Below are 17,195 nucleotides of genomic sequence, written 5' to 3' on the forward strand. Positions count from 1 at the left end.
GACACCTGTGGCTCTCCTAGGTACTTAGGAAGCAGTGATATGAGGGTAGAGGTTCAAAGCCAACCTGGGCAGGAAAGTCCGTGAGACTTTTGTTTTCTGGTCATGAGGCTTGAACTCAGGGCATGGGTGTTGTGCTTGAGCTTTCTTTTTTTCTTGCCAGTCCTGGGGCTTGAACTCAGGGGGCATGGGCACTGTCCTTGAGCTTCTTTTGCTCAAAGCTAGCACTCTACCACTAGAGCCATAGCGCCACTTCCTTTTTCTGCTTATGTGGTACCGAGGAATCAAACCCAGGGTTTTATGCATGCTAAGCAAGCACTCTACCACTAAACCATATTCCCAGACCTCTGAGCTTCTTCTTGTTTGTTTGTTTGTTTTGCTACTCCTGGGGTTTGAACTGGGTCTTAGGCACTGTTTCTGAGCTTCTTTTGCTCAAGGCTAGCACTCTACCACTTGAGCCACAGTGCCTTGCCAGCCCCCTGAGCTTCTTATGTTCCAGCATGTGGCTACCACTTAAGCCACAGCTCCACTTCCAGTTTTTTTTTTTGTATTTTAGTGAGATAAGAGTCTCACAGACTTCCCTGTCTGGGCTTGCTTTGAACCATGAGCCTCAGATCTTAGTCTCATGAGTAGCTAGGATTACAAGCATGAGCCACTGATGCCCAGCTTCTGTGAAACTCTTATCTCCAATTAACTGCCCCAAAGTCAGAAATAGAGCTGTGGCTCAAGTGGTAGAGCACTAGTCTTGAGTAACAAAAGCTCAGAGACAGGCCATACACCCTGAGTTCAAGCCCTAGGACCAGCACAATAAAATAAAATACAATTAAAAAATGGAGAGCTATATTAGTCTTATTAAAAATAAAAAGAGGGGGCTGGGAATATGGCCTAGTGGTAAGAGTGCTCGCCATGTATACATGAAGCCCTTGGTTCGATTCCCCAGCACCACATATATAGAAAACGGCCAGAAGTGGCACTGTGGCTCAAGTGGCAGAGTGCTAGCCTTGAGCAAAAAGAAGCCAGGGACAGTGCCCAGTCCCTGAGTTCAAGCCCCAGGACAGGCCAAAAAATAAATAAATAAAAAATAAAATAAAAAGAGGCAGGTGATAGTGGCTCACACTTGTAGTCCTAGCTACTAATGAGGCTGTGACCTGTGGCTCACCATTTGAAGCCACCCCAGGCAGGAAAGTCCTTGAGAATCTTATCTCCAAATAACCACCAAAAAGTTAGAAGTGGAGCTATACGGTAGAGTGCTAACCTTGAGCAAAAATCCTCAGGGAAAGCATTCAGGTCCTGAGTTCAAGCCCCAGGACTAGCACATAACAAACAAACAAAAAAACTCAAAACACTATTATTTACTGGGCACCTAAAACTTATTTTCTATTTTGTGTCAGCATAAAGGCTGAACTCAGGGCTTCATACTATTGCTTGACTTTCTCATTTAGGCTAGTGCTCTACCACTTAAGTCATACTGCCAATCTTGTTTTTATTGGTTAATTGGAGAACGAATCTCCTGGATTTTTTGGCTTGGGCTGGCATCAAACAGTTCCTTCATGTATCAGCCTTATGATTAGCTAGGATTACAGGCATGAGCCACAGTACCCAGCTCTGTCATAAAGCTACGGTGAGTAAAGCAACTTTAAACCAGGCAATCTGGCATATACCTGAAATTCCAGTACTAGAAGCTGATGCCGTAGGTTCTGTTCAGGCCAGTCTGGGCTACATATAAATAGCTTTCCTCAAAAAATAAGACAAGCATACAAAACAAAATAATGTAAAACTGGCTTAGGATTTAACAGAGATTAGTATTAAGAAACTAGGGATTCAGAAATAAACTTTCCCATAGTTAGGACCTGGTAGGGTTGGGATGTAGCTCAGTAGTAGAGAACTTGTCTAGCATGTGAAAAGTTATTTTAAAAAGGTAACTTATGGGGGCTTGGAATGTGGCTTAGCTGTAGAGTGCTTACCTAGCATGCATGAAGCCCTGGGTTCGATTCCTCAGCACCACATATACAGAAAAAGCCGAAAGTGGGTGCTGTGGCTCAAGTGGCAGTGTGCTAGCCTTGAGCAAAAGGAAGCCAGGGACAGTGCTCAGGCCCTGAGTTCAAGCCCCAGGACTGGCAAAAAAAAAGGTAACTTATTTTACTATATATTTTTGAGTGTGTGCTAGTAGAGGGTCTTGAACTCAGGGCCTTGCACTTCAAAATGTTTTTTAAATTGTTACTACAAAGGTGATGTACAGAGGGGTTATAGTTACATAAGTCAGGTAATGAGTACATTTCTTTTTGGACAATGTTACACCTTCCCTAGCTCTCTCCTAGTTGTTTATTTGTTTTGTTTTAGTTGCCAGTCCTGGGGCGTGGACTCAGGGCTTGAGCACTGTCTCTGGCTTCTTTTTGCTCAAGGCTAGCACTCTACCTCTTTAGCCACAGCACTACTTCCGGCTTTTTTCTATATATGTGGTGCTGAGGAACTGAACCCAGGGCTTCATGTATATGAGGCGAGCACTTTACCACTAGGCCATATTCCCAGCCCATCTCCTAGTTGTATAGTTCATTTTCAACATAGTGTCTAGTGAGTACCATTGCCACATCCTTTGTCCCTCCATTTCTGTGACCCCCCCTTGCCCTCTTAAAGGCATAAATAAACAAGACAAGGAAAGAGAACAAAAACAGCAACAAAGAAAAAAAGCTCTTCATTCCATTTCTTGGAGTTCATTTTGAAAAATATTATTTTATATGACTAGATGCACATAGGCATTGTGCCTTTGTGTTCCTCCCCTAAGAATAGTTTCCTTGGGTCTCACTGTGTGTAAATGCCTAGAGTCCTGTACAATTTATCATGTACCAGTGTATTTTAGACCTAACTTCCTCATATGAGAGAAAACATGTGGCCCTGTGCTTTTTTTTGTTGTTGTTGGTAATGGGGCTTGAACTCAGGGCCTGGACATTGTCTCTGAGCTTTTTTTTTTGTCAGTTGTATGGTTTGGTCTCAGAGCCTGAGCATTGTCCCTGGCTTCTTTTTGCTCAAGGCTAGCACTCTGCCACTTAAGCCACAGTACCCATTTCTGGATTTTTCTGTGTTTGTGGTGCTAAGGAATTGAATCCAGGGTTTCATGCTAGGGAGTACTCTCCCACTAAGCCACATTCCAAGCCCTCCCTGAACTTTTTTATTCAAGGCTAGCACTGTATCACTTTGGGCCACAGCGCAACTTCCAGTTTTCTGTGGGTTAAATAGAGATAATGGTCTCAGGAGCTTTCCTGCCCAGGCCCTCCTTAAGACTAAATTTTTTGTAAGCCAGTCCTGGGGCTTGAACTCAGGGCCTTGGCACTGTTCCTCAGCTTTTGTGCTCAATGCTAGTGCTCTACCACTTGAGACAGAGTTCTACTTCTGGCTTTTTGGTAGTTAGTTGGAGATAAGTCTCATGGATGTTCCTGGCTGCAGTAGCTTTGAAGCTCAATTCTCATATCTCAACCTTCTGAGTATCTAGGATTACAAGTGTGAGCCACAGCACCTGGCCCTGAGATGGATATTATCTTTTAAAAATTTAGCTAGGTACTGATAGTTCATGACTATAATCCTAGCTACTTAGGAGGCTGAGATTTGAGGATTGGAGCAGTTTGAAGCCAGCCTGGGCAGTAAAATCTTTGAGACATTTATATCCAGTTAAGAACCAAAAAAAATTAGAAGTATAGCTGTGCCTCATGTGGTAGAGCACTAGTCTTGAGCAAACAAGCTCAGGAACAAAGCTGGGTACTGCTGGCTCACCCCTGTAATCCTAGCTACTCAGGAAGCTGGGATGTGAGGATTGCAGTTCGAAGCCAGCTCAGGCAGAAGTCTGTGAGACTCTTTTTTAAAAAAATTTTTTTGCCAGTCCTACGGCTTGGACTCAGGGCCTGAGCCTGAGCACTATCCTTGGCTTCTTTTTGCTCAAAGCTAGAGCTCTATCACTTGAGCCACACTTTTTCTGTTTATGTGGTGCTGAGGAATCAAACCCAGGGCTTCATGCATGCAAGGCAAGCACTCTACCACTAAGCCATATTCTCAGCTCTCTGTGAGACTCTTATCTCCAATTAATCACCAGAAAAGCCATAAGTGCAGCTGTGGCTCAAATGGTAGAATGCTAGCCTGAAGCAAAACAGCTCAAAGACAGTGCCCAGGCCTTGAATTCAAGAAGAATGTCACACGCGCGTGCGCACACACGCACGCACACACACACACAAAATTGGGGTGGGCATTTCAGAATGTGGTAGGGCATGCCTGTAATCCTGACTACTGAGGAGGCTGAGGCAGGAGGATTTCAAGTTTGAGGCCAACCTGGGCAAAAGATTGAGATTCTGCCTTAAAATAAACAAAAAGAAAATGAGGTAATGTGGAACTCAATGGTAGATCGTTTGCCTAACAGGTACAAGGTCTTGAGTTCCATCCCTGCCACTACAGTGGAAAAAAAAACCAGATTGGCCAACTATGTAACCCTTATCTAGGTCCTGATAACCAGTTTTGCTACTTTTGCTTTATCTCACCCTTCTACATGTAAATATTTGATGTCTACTAAATTATTTGCATATATCCTGACACATTACTTCCTTATACATATTTTTTCCTAAGATCTAGGTCATTTCTTTTTCTCTCTCTCTCTTTCTCTCTCTTTTGCCAGGCAAAGCACTCTACCACTTGAACTCAGGGCCTAAGCACTGTGCCTGGCTTCTTTTTGCTCAAGGCTAGCACTCTACCACTTGAGCCACAGTGCTTTTTCTATATATGTGGGGCTGAGAAATCAAACCCAGGGCTTCATGTATATGAGACAAGCACTCTACCACTAGGCCATATTTCCAGCCCTTGAGTCATTTCTCTTAAAGAGCCCTAACACTATTACCATATTGACACCATTTGGAAGCAAGTGCCAAGGTCAGAGTGTTACTAGTCTGAAAGTGAAGTGCCAGACTTGGAAGTCAGGCCCCATTTTACCACGTGAACCCCATTTTAGAATTAAACCCTGAGCCAATCAGATTTGTACCTGTGTCCTAATCTTGCTTGCTTGAACACCTGATTGTTGTAACCTTGTTCTTTGCCTTTATAAGCCCTGTGTAATCACAGCTCGGGGCTTCCTCCTAACCTCCGCTGTGTCGGTGGGTAGGACGAGGCCCGAGTTGCAGCTCGCTTAAATAAAGCCTTGCCTTGCTTTTGCATTTCGGAATGTCTGAGTCTCGGTGGTCTTCTTGGTGGTGGTTTCGCGACTTGGCACAACAAAAGATTGAAATCTAAGAGTGGCACTTTTTTTTTTTGCCAGTCCAGAGGCTTGAACTCAGGGCCTGGGCACTGCCCCTGAGCCTCTTTTTCTCAAGGCTAGCACTGTACTACTTGAGCCACAGCGCCACTTCTGGCCATTTTCTATGTATGTGGTGCTGGGGAATTGAACCCAGGGCCTCATGTATACAAGACAAGCACTCTTGCCACTAGGCCATATCCCCAGCCCACTTCTGGCTTTTTCTGTGTATGTGGTACTGAGGAATCAAACCCAGGGCTTCATGAAAGCTAGGCAAGCACTCTACCACTAAGCCACATTCCCAGCCCTAGACCTGCAAATTTTTGAGTGTACACCTATATAATGCTCAAAAAGTTTTGGACTTCTATGCTGGGTGTTGGTGGCTCATACATGTAATCCTATCTACTCAGGAGACTAGGATCTGAGGATTAAGGTTAGATTCCAGCCAAGGAAGAAAAGCCCATAAGAATCACATCTCTAATTAACTAGCAAAATACTAAAAGTGGAGTTGTGGCTCAAGTGGTAGAGCATCAGCCTAGAGCAAAAAAGCTAAATAAGAGCACAAAGCCCCAATTTCAATCCCAGTACCAGCACATACAAAAAAGATGTTTAGGATTTTAGAACATTTCAGATTTTGAATTTCTGAATCAGAAATACTCAACAGGTAAAGTCTGTAAATATTCTAAAACTGAAAAACTACAAAATCTGAAACACTTCTGGCTGTAAACATTTTAGAGAAATGATACACAACCTAGATTAAGAGTCAAGGCCACTTACAAATTACTAAAGAGGCTTAGTGGTAGAGTGCTTGTATGAAGCCCTGGGTTTGATTCCTCAGTACCACATAAACAGGAAAGCCTGGAAGTGGCGCTGTGGCTCAAGTGGTAGAGTGCTAGCCTTGAGCAAAAAGAAGCTCAGGGACAGTGCCCAGGCCCTGAGTTCAGTCCCCAGGAATGGCAAAAACAAACAAACAAAAAGGATTTGTGCCAGCTGGGTGCTGCTGGCTCACATCTGTAATCTTAACTACTCAGGAGGCTGAGATCTGAGACTCTCTGTTCAAAGCCAGCCCAGGCAGTGACACTTTTATCTCCAGTTAAACCAGAAGTGGAGTTGTGGCTCAAAGTCTAGAGTGCTAGCCTTGAGCAAAAGAGCTCAGGAACAGTGCCCAGGCCTTAAGGTCCATGACCAACCAAAAGTAAATAAAAGGGCTGGGAATATGGCCTAATGGCAAGAGTGCTTGCTTGCCTCCTATACATGAAGCCTTAGGTTTGATTCCTCAGCACCACATATATAGAAAATGGCCAGGGGGCTGGGAATATGGCCTAGTGTAAAGTGCTCGCCTCGTATACATGAAGCCATAGGTTCGATTTCTCAGCACCACATATATAGAAAACGGCCAGAAGTGGCGCTGTGGCTCAAGTGGTAGAGTGCTAGCCTTGAACAAAAAATAGCCAGGGACAGTGCTCAGGCCCTGAGTTCAAGGCCCAAGACTGGCCAAAAAAAAAAAAAAAAAAAAAAAAGAAAAGAAAAAGAAAATGGCCAGAAGTGGCGCTGTGGCTCAAGTGGTAGAGTGCTAGCCTTGAGAAAAAAAGGAAGCCAGGAACAGTGCTCAGGCTCTAAGTTCAAGGCCCAGGACTAGCAAAAAAAAAAAAGTAAACAAAAATATTTGTGCCAGTACTGGGACTTGAACGCAGGGCTGCAGTGCCATTCCTTAGCTTTTTCAAAAGATGACCAAGGAGGCTTAGTGGTAGAGTGCTTGCCTAGCATGCATGAAGCCCTGGGTTCGATTCCTTAGTACCACATAAACAGAAAAGGCTGGAAGTGACAGTGTGGTTCAAGTGGTAAAGTGCTAGCCTTGAGCAAAAGAAGCTCAGGGACAGTGTCCAGACTCTGAGTTCAAACCCCAGGACTGGCAAAAAAAAAAAAAAAAATGATGACAAAGAATTTGATTAAGACCCTCCAGGAGAGGGCTGGGAATATGGCCTAGTGGCAAAAAGTGCTTGCCTCGTGTACATGAAGCCCTGGGTTCGATTCCTCAGCACCACATATATAGAAAAGGCCAGAAGTGGCGCTGTGGCTCAAGCGGAAGAGTGCTAGCCTTGAGCAAAAAGAAGCCAGTGACAGTGCTCAGGCCCTGAGTCCAAGCCCCAGGACTGGCAAAAAAAAAAAAAAAAAAAAAGACCCTCCAGGAAATGGAAACACTGTGGTTGTTATTGTTGTTATTGGTGGTGGTGGTGTTTGGTTTTGTTTTGGGTTTTTCTTTTGGAGAGGCTTAGAAAGGGAGGGAGAAAGGATAAACAGATGCAATCATGTTATTCACTATGTGGAAAATGACCTACATAACTCGTGGGCAGGGATGGGAGAGGAAAAGTGGGGAAAATGAAGGAAGGGGTGAAGTTGTCCAAAAACTACTCATTATCTGACTTAGGAAATTATAACCGCTCTGATCACCTGAATAATAATAATACTATTATATTTTTTAAAGACTCATAAAAAGGTTTAAGGGGGTAGTAGCTCTCTTTGGCTCCAAGCCTACAAGGGGACTTCTTTGTGCTTTCATCCTTTCCATTATTTTGGACTGCCTGGCTTCCAGATCTGTGAGAAATACATTTCTGTGGGTTTTGTTTGTTTGTTTGGCACTGGGGCTTGAACTCAAGGTCTTACCACAGCATTTTGTTTTTTTGTTTTTTTGCCAGTCTTGGGCCTTGAACTCGGGGCCTGAGCACTGTCCCTGAGCTTCTTTTTGTTTAAGGCTAGCACTCTACCACTTGAGCCACAACGCCACTTCCAGCTTTTTCTGTATATGTGGTGCTGAGGAATAGAACCCAGGGCTTCATGTATATGAGGCCAGTACTTAACCACTAGGCCATATTCCCAGCCCCTTACCACAGCTTTATCTCTCCGAGCTGGCACTCTGATACTTGAATCATACTTCTACTTCCAGCCTTTTCTGGTTATTTGGAGATAAAGTATCTTGGAGATTTGTCTACCCAGCCTAGCTCTGAATTCTCAGATCTTAGCCTCCTCAACAGCTAGGATTATAGATATGAAATACTAGCACTCAGCTTTAGTTTTATTATTTTTTTTAAGTTTTTATTATAAAACTGATGTACAGAGAGGTTACAATTTCATACGTTTGGCATTGGATACATTTCTTGTACTGTTTGTTACCTTGTCCCTCATACCCCCCTCCCCCCTCCCCTAGTTGTATTATTTTTATTTTTGCCCGTCCTGGGGCTTGAACTCAGGGACTGAGTGCTGTCCCTGAGATTTTTTTTTTCTCTCAAGGCTAGCATTCTCCCACTTGAGCCCCAGTTCCACTTTCAGCTTTTTGGTGGTTAATTCGAGATAAAAGTCTCAGAGACTTTCCAGCTAGGGCTGGCTTCAAATGATGATCCTCAGATCTCAGTCTCCTGAATGGCTAGGTGTGGGAATCAATGGATGCCAAGCAATGAGGTGTGAAAAGGGGAAAGGAGAATTGGAATGCCATTTTCTGACTCTCAGTATGCTGGGAGTTACCCTCGAAAGATCAAACATTCCTGGCATTACAGAGACCCAGAATTCTACCCTAAGTGTGAGTAAAGGGCCCCAAACTTTCTGGGAGCTTGGGGATAGACAAAGGCCTATCCAAATTGTAAGCTGTTTACTGTTTACCTCTACTTCTCCAGATAAGGAAGTCACTTATCATTTACATATAAGATTATATCACATATGTTGGTGCTAGTGACTTCAAAGATATTAAGGTTGTATCACATGCTGGTGTTTGTGACTTCAAGGATATTGATACCTTACTTTCTACATGTCCTCCCCTATGCCAAACTCAATAAATACCTTGTTAAAGGGACCTTGGGCACCTGGAGCTAGTGAAGGCTTCAGGCCCCTGGATCCCCAAACCTTAATCCCATGGTTTGCTCTCTGTTACTGCATTGCATCAGCTATGATTATAGGTGTGAGCCACCGGTGCCAAGGATCTGGCTTTAAATTTCTGTTCCTTGTAAGTAACTGAGGCTGTAGAATCTTTCTTTTTCTCTTTTTTTTTTTTTTTGAGACAGGGTCTGACTATGCAGCTTAAGCTGGCCTTATACTCATCATGTAGTTCAAACTGGCCTTAAGCTTGCAAGGGTCCTGCTTCAGCCTCCTGAATCATGAGATTACAGGCATATGCCACTATACCTGGCTTAGAGATAGTATTCTGTTACAGCTACACACACAGCTGAAGACACACATTCCGGAAATTTAACCCTGAAAGAATACTCTCTAAGCTAGATATGGTGGTTTGCACTGAGGCAGGACAATAATAGCTTCTAAGCTAACCTGGGCTACATAGTAAGACTCTGTCTTAAAGAATTATTATCTAAGCCAGGCACTGGTGACTCGAGATGCCTGTAATCCTAGCTACTCAAGAGGCTGAGATCTGAGGATCATGGTTCAAAGCCAGCCCAGGCAGGAAAATCCATGAGACTCTTATCTCCAATTAACCACCAGAAAACTGGAAGTGGAGCTGTGGCTCAAAGTGGTAGAACACTAGCCTTGAGCTGCAGAGCTCAGGGACAAGTGCCCAGGCTGAGAATTCAAGCCCCATGACTGACCAAAACAATATTTTCTTTTTTTTTTTTGGTGGGGATTACTGGGGTTTGAACTAAAGGTCTTATCCTTTGAACTATACCTTTAGCCTTTTTGGTTTTAGTTGTTTTTATATTTATTTTTATATATTTATTTTTATATTTATTTTTACCACTCCTGGGGCTTGAATTCAGGGCCTGGGCACTGTCCTTGGCTTCCTTTTTGCTCAATGCTAGCACTCTACTTCTTGAGCCACAGTGCCACTTCTGGCTTTTTCTGTTTTATGTGGTTCTGAGGAATCGAACTCAGGGCTTCATGCATGCAAGGCGAGCACTCTACCACTAAGCTATATTCCCAGCCCCAGAACAATATTTTCTAATAGTCCATAATAAGATTTTGGAACTATATCTGAATTTGTTTGCTCAAAGTGGCCAACATAGGCAGAAGTGGAGGAGCACATATTAGAAGTAGTTGAGCTAGGCACTTGTGGCTCATGCCTGAAATCCTACCTAGTCAGGAGGCTGAGATCCAAGGATCCCAGTTTAAGCTGGCCAGGACTTAACTGTGAGACTCTTATCTTCAATTAACTACCCAAAAAAGCCAGAAGTGGACCTGTAGCTCAAGTGGTAGAGCGCTAACCTTGAGCACTAAAGCTCAAGGAAAGTATCTAGTCCCTGAATTCAAGCTCCAGGACTGGCATTAAAAAATAGTTGAGAAGTCAGGTACCAGTAGTTCACACATATAATCCTAGCTACTCAGAGATCGACCTGGAGGATCTCAATGATCCTCCAATGATCCTCTCAATGATCAAATGCAGCCTGGGTAGAAGAGTTTAAGAGACTCCACCTCCAGTTAATCAACAAAATGTTGGATTGGAGGTGTAGCCTAACTGGTAGAGCTCCAGCCATAAACAAGAAAGCCAAACCAGAAAGTAAGACCCTGAGTTCAAGTTCTGATATTGGTACACACACACACACACACACACACACACACACACACACACACGTTGAGAAAGCAAGGGAATGAATAACAGTGTTAACCAATAAATATGTGTTCAGGATAAATGAATGAATGAGTAAATTTAAATACCATCATTATAATAAGCATTGCTATGTAAGAGTGTACAGGTACTGGGGTTTGAACTCAGAGCCTTATGCTCACAATTAGCTTTTTCACTCAAGGCTTGTGCCACACCTCCATTTATGGCTTTTTCATTCTGGCTTTGAACTGTAATCCTCAAATCTCAGCTTCCTGAGCAGCTAAGAGTACAGGATGAGCCATCAGTGCCTGGCTATGTTTAGATATTGTTATAACTGAATCTATAACACTAAAGCTATATACTCGTTTATTGCATTATGTAATTAGAGCAGACATTACTAGGTTCTATGCTAGCATGGTACAATATCATTATAATTAGAGCTAATGCTTTTTGAGTATTCTCTTTGTGGCTGTGTCCTGTTTCAGATATTTTATGTGGATTTCTCATTGACTTTACCTGTACTTACAGATAAAGAAACTAAGACCTGGGCTGGAATATGGCCTAGTGGTAAAGTGCTCGCCTCCTATACATGAAGCCCTAGGTTTGATTCCTCAGCACCACATATATAGAAAAAGCTGGAAGTGGCACTGTGGCTCAAGTGGTAGAGTGCTAGCCTTGAGCAAAAAGAAGCCAGGGACAGTGCTCAGGCCCTGAGTTCAAGCCCCAGGACTGGCAAAAAACAAAACAAAAGAAACTAAGACCCACTGATTGAACTAGGGTCTTCTAGCCCAGGATACCTTGCTGCCCAGCCCACTGAGGGTATAGACTGAGAGGGGAGCAGTCTTCCTATGGAGAAAAAGTAGGCCCCAGAACAGTGTCCTTGGGCACTAGGTACTCACTGTCCTCTGAGGGTCGAATGTCTACACGTAACTGCAGGTAAGGTTTGGAGGCAGTGGTGAAAGCTGTACTCAAGTCCCAATCAGACAGTAAGGAGAAGTAAGCTTCCTGTCCTAGGCGATCTCGGACTAGGTAACTGATGCCGAAGTTCTTCTTCCTGGACAGAGAATATGAAGGAGCTCTTAGGGGCCCCAGTTTCCTGGAAACTTGAGGGGCAGTTTCCAATACAAGGGGGAAAATGTGGAAGGTGTTCAGATGACTTTGCTTCCTGTTGGGTACTATGCTAAGGGCTGTAGGTAGCCTCAGGTCAGGTCATTTATAGCTATTTTGTTACATAAACACAGAAACAGATACAAACCTGCTTGTATCTGGAGGGCACACTGAAAACTGGTAAAATGTTGGTCCCCTCTAGGGACTGCAACAATGTAGCTGAGTGATGGAAGTGGAAAGCCTTCTTACTACATGGGAAATAAAGCAATCTATATGTTTGTTATTTTTTTACAACAAAATATGTTTATGAACAAAAGTAAAAAACCAAATAAGAATTCATGCTTTAGATGTACTTCTGCAACTATACTGTAATAATCAGTTTAATTTTGGAAATACCTTAACTCTCCATTAGCCCATCAATTCCATGCTGTTTCCATTTGTTACCACATTGGTATATATAGTCCTTCAAAACCACTACTATAACAAAATAACCATCACAACTGTTTCCCAAGAAACATCACCTTTTTTTGTGTGTGCTGGTACTTGGGCTTGAGCTCAGAGACTTGAACTCTTGCTTGGCTTTCTTACTCAATGCTGGTGCTCTACTACTTGAGCCATACCCTTAACTTCTGGCTTTTCAATGATTGAGATAAGAGTCTCTCAGCTTTGGCTTCCTAGGTTGACTTCAAACTAGATCCTCCAACCACAGTCTTGTGAGTAGTTTGGATTACAGGCATGTGCCACCAGTGAACCTGGTGAGACACCAACGTTGGTAAGTTTTTCTTTTTCTTTTTTTTTTTTTTTTTTGCCAGTCCTGGGCCTTGGACTCAGGGCCTGAGCACCGCTCAAGGCTAGCACTCTGCCACTTGAGCCACAGCGCCGCTTCTGGCCGTTTTCTGTATATGTGGTGCTGGGGAATCGAACCTAGGGCCTCGTGTATCCGAGGCAGGCACTCTTGCCACTAGGCTATATCCCCAGCCCAAGTTTTTCTATATCTTTTAGAAACCCCTGTTTCTGAGGGTGTGTAGGAAACAAGTTTTGTAGTTGTCATTTGTGAGATAGGGTCTTACTATGAATCCCAGACTAGCCTTGAACTCTCAATCTTCCTGCCTCAGCCTCCTGAGTGCTGGGATTACAGTTTGAGCCATCACACCTGGTAAAACAAGTATTTTATTATCTTTGTAGGTGTATGTGTGCCAGTAATAGGAATTAAACTCAGGGTCTTGAGCTCTTGCTTGGCTTTTTTGCTCAGCCTTTTCCACTGGTGCTCTACCACTTGAGCCAATGCCTCCAGCCCAGCTTTTGGTTGGCTAACTGGAAATAAGAGTCTCAGGGATTTTTCTACCCAAGTTAGCCTCAAACCATGATCTTTACATCTCGGCTTCCTGTTACCTAGAATTACAGGCATGAGTCACTGGCACCTGGTGAAACAAGTATTTCAGACATTGCTGGTGAGGCTGTAAATTGGTAAAACCTGTCTGGAGACCATTTTGAAATGGTTCATTGTAAGTTTGAAAGCACACACCCTTTAGCCCAGTATTACAGTTGCTTAGAGTTTCTCTTATAACATCCCAAATACTCTTGAGATATACGTGTAATACCAAAAATAGACAAACTAAAACAAAACACAGAAGCACAAAAATCAGACAACTGCTGTTGACTTGACTGGCTAGGCCTTGGTTGCTACCTACTCACCCGTTCAAGTCAAAAGCTCGCATAAGAATGTGCTGTAACACATCCAGTGAGGTGATCTGTGGGTCTACGGCAAAAGATCGATATTCAGGTGGCAAGAAGTTCTCACATTTCTGGGGAGAGAAGACATGGTGGTGCACTTAAGCCCAAATCACTGTGCTAAAGAATGAGTGAGGTACAGAGAGGAAGGAGGCAAGGTCAGAGAGGTGGGCAGGGGCAAGAATGAGAGGAGTATTCTGGACCACTATGAGGACTTAGGTTTCTGACGAGTGGGAGGAAGTCACAGGTTTGTTGTTGTTGTTGTTAGGTGCCAGTGCTGGGTGAACTCCAGGCTATGAACTTCTGCATAGTTGGGTTTTTTTTTTGTCGGTTGTGGGGCTTGAACTCTGGGCCTGGGCACTGTCCCTGAGCTCTTCAGCACAAGGCTGGTGCTCTATCACTATGAGCCACAGCGCCACTTCCATTTTTTCTGTTGGTTAATTGGAGATTCAAGTCTCATGGCCTTTCCTGGCCAGGCTGGCTTTGAACTGAGATCTTCAGATCTCAGCCTCCTGAGTAGCTAAGATGACATGCATGAGACACTGGTGCCCAGTCTTTTAATGTTTTTCTATGCTGCTTAAGAGTCAATTTTTATAAAAGTAAGTGATTTAATATACCATTTAAAAAATTTATCGTGTGTGTGTGTGTGCTGGTACTGGGACTTGAACTCATGGCCTCATACTCTTACTTGGCATTCTCCCCTTCCACTCAAGGCTGGTGTTCTATTACTTAAAACCATAACTCCAGTTCTGGCTTTCTGCTAGGTAAAACTGAAGCTTAAGAGCCTTTGGGATTTGTCTGCTCAGGCTGTCTCAACTTCAATCCTCAGATCTCAGCCTCTTGAGCAGCTAGGATTAAGGTGTGAGCTACCAGTTGCCTTGCTTGTCTCTCTCTCTCTCTCTCTCTCTCTCTCTCTCTCTCTCTCTCTATATATATATATATATATATATATATATATATATATGTACTTGTACTGCAGCTGGAACTTAAGGTCTGGACTCTGTCACTTACCTTTTGCAGTCAAGGCTGGCACTCTACCACATTAGCACACCTCCATTTCCAGCTTTTTTGTTTTTTTGCTAGTTAATTAGAGATCAGAGTCTCATGCACTGTTCAGCCTGGGCTAGCTTCTAACTGCTGTCCTCGGATCTCAACCTCCTGAGAAGCCTAGCTTGAAGCTATCTTTTGACACTCTCATTACTGCCGAGTCCACTATCCTAGTCTGAGCTCTGGGCACTGTTTGCTGGAACTACTACAAGCCCCGGTCCTCCACCCCTTGGAGTTCACAGTAAATGCCATTCCCAGGGAGGAATGAGAAGAGCCCTTTCTTGCCTCTTAGCCACGTTGCTCTGCTTACTCTTTGCTTTTCCAGCAATATGGAAACCCACAGGAGTTGATCAAGCTCATCCCACCTCCCAGCCTTTGTCAGGGCTGTTTCTTCTACCTAAAACTCTCTTCGTCATCGGAAATTCACTGTGACCCTTCAATAACTTCTCTGAGGATTTTCCTATACATGAACTCTCAAGTTCAGAAACTGTCATTATTTCGCTATAGCACCAAGGATCCAAACCACTTCAGTTGTCTTCCCCCTTCCTCCTGCCCCTCCCCCCGACCAGAACAGGGGCCAAATGGCAGGGGCTCACAAAAAAAGTGTTCTCAACACCTATCGATTGACTGCAGGACTCCTCTTTCAGACAGCTAGGGCACCCCTACATTTCTAAAGGCTCCACCCCTCCACTACAGCAACCCCAACTCTTAGAGCACCTCTGTACTCAAAAGCTTCATCCACACATTCCAGCCCCAGTCCCACGCCCTGTGATTCCCTCCCTAGGACCCAAGTCTTCAGTCCCCCTTCTATTATTATGCTCTCAAGCCTCGCCCCTATAGTTAGTTACGCCCCAAGCCTCAGGTCCCTCCCTCGATCTTATAACAGCCATCATGGTCCAATCCTTCGGGGATACCGGGGCGGGCGGGCCGGAGGGTCGCTAGTCTCACCTTCACTCGTACTCGGACCACCTCTCGTTCCTCCTCCTCTGTCTGAAGTCTCCCACCCGGCGGGGGCACTCCGGGGCTGGCAAAATCTGAGGACCCGGAGGCCGTTGCCATCCCGCCGCCACCTGCCTCAAGGTGACGTTTGACCCCGTTGGCCCCCCTACCCTTTATACACGTAACCTATAGTGAGGGCACCCGTGGCCCCACCTTGCGCCGGGGCTGGGGCGCAGGCGCAGAACGTACCATACGACTCCCCCCCCCCCAACGCCCCTCCCACCTGGCCCTGGCTAGAAGTCGCATCTGCGCACGCGCCTCATGTGCTCTTGCTCAGAGTCCCACCCCTAAAGTCAGTCCCGGGTCCTGCAGCTTGGTTGTTTTGGCAGTCTTCTTCCGGATTCATCTAAGGGCGTGGTAAACTGACAACTGGTTCCAGAGAGAAGTAGGCGGGGAAAGGAAGCTGTGCGTGACAGCTCCGCACCAAGTTTCCTCACCCCTCTGCTGATAGATGATGTCATCTGTATCAGATAGCTGTGGCCCTTGCTTCAGGAATTCTCAGAACACAAAGAAAATAGTCTTTCCAGTCTTATTAAAAAGAATTTGCGGGAGCCGGGAATATGGCCTAGTGGCAAGAGTGCTTGCCTCATATACATGAAGCCCTAGGTTCGATTCCTCAGCACCACATAAACTGAAAAAGCCAGAAGTGGCGCCATGGCCCAAGTTGACAGTGCTAGCCTTGAGCAAAAAGAAGCCAGGGACAGTGCTCTGGCCCTGAGTCCAAGGCCCAGGAGTGGCAAAAAAAAAAAAAAAAAAAAAAAAAGAATTTGCACCTTGTGAAAATTAATGGAATGGTACTTGTATCAATCAGTTTTACCCTTCCTGTATGCTTGTTATACTACCATTAAGTAATTCTCCCCCCCACCCCCCACCCCCCGAAAGCTGTTTTTAGGCTTGCTGGGGGACCTAGCTTTGTATCTTTTCTTTTCCTTCCTTCTTTTGTACAGGCATTCAACGAAGTCCCCCTTTTATGTTTGATTAAGTCCCCTCCCTACCTGGGAATGCAATTGGTCAGTTAGAGTCCATGTGCTGCTTGGGTCCCTGATTGGTCTCCACCACTGGGCAGGAGTACAAAAGTTATTAAGTCGGCCTGGTCATACTCGTTCATGTATGACTACAGAAGTTCTTTCTCTCTCTCCCTCCCTCTTACTTATTGTAACCCCAACTGGCCTCTAATGTGCCATCTTTTGAAAGCTAGGTTAGTAGACATTTGCTACCACGCCTAGCTGTTTCTCTTCATTTCCTCTCTCTCTCTGTTGTTTTAATCAAATAGATTTTTATTTCTTAAAACCTTGAGATTGGGGCTGGGGGTATGGCCTAGTGGCAAGAGTGCCTGCCTCATATACATGAGGCCCTGGGTTCGATTCCCCAGCACCACATATACAGAAAATGGCCAGAAGGGGCGCTGTGGCTCAAGTGGCAGAGTGCTAGCCTTGAGCAAAAAGAAGCCAGGGACAGTGCTCAGGCCCTGAGTCCAAGCCCCAGGACTGGCCAAAAAAAAAAACAAAA

General features: G+C 44.6%; 1 protein-coding gene across 1 annotated transcript in view; it reads right to left on the reverse strand.

The window, feature by feature from the left end:
* The window catches only part of Tbc1d25 (TBC1 domain family member 25), a 28,639-nt gene extending 12,781 nt beyond the window's left edge, over positions 1–15,858 (reverse strand). Inside the window, exons 1-3 of the mRNA XM_048335869.1 lie at positions 15,636–15,858; positions 13,605–13,714; positions 11,702–11,856 (exon numbers count right to left, since the gene is read on the reverse strand). Coding sequence (XP_048191826.1) covers positions 11,702–11,856; positions 13,605–13,714; positions 15,636–15,746 — 376 coding nt within the window. The 5' untranslated portion in view covers positions 15,747–15,858. The remainder of the gene's footprint in view (positions 1–11,701; positions 11,857–13,604; positions 13,715–15,635) is intronic.
* Positions 15,859–17,195: the final 1,337 nt, after the last annotated feature.

The sequence above is a fragment of the Perognathus longimembris genome, chromosome 28 (assembly GCF_023159225.1).
Source record: "Perognathus longimembris pacificus isolate PPM17 chromosome 28, ASM2315922v1, whole genome shotgun sequence".
In the NCBI taxonomy this organism is placed as follows: domain Eukaryota; kingdom Metazoa; phylum Chordata; class Mammalia; order Rodentia; family Heteromyidae; genus Perognathus; species Perognathus longimembris.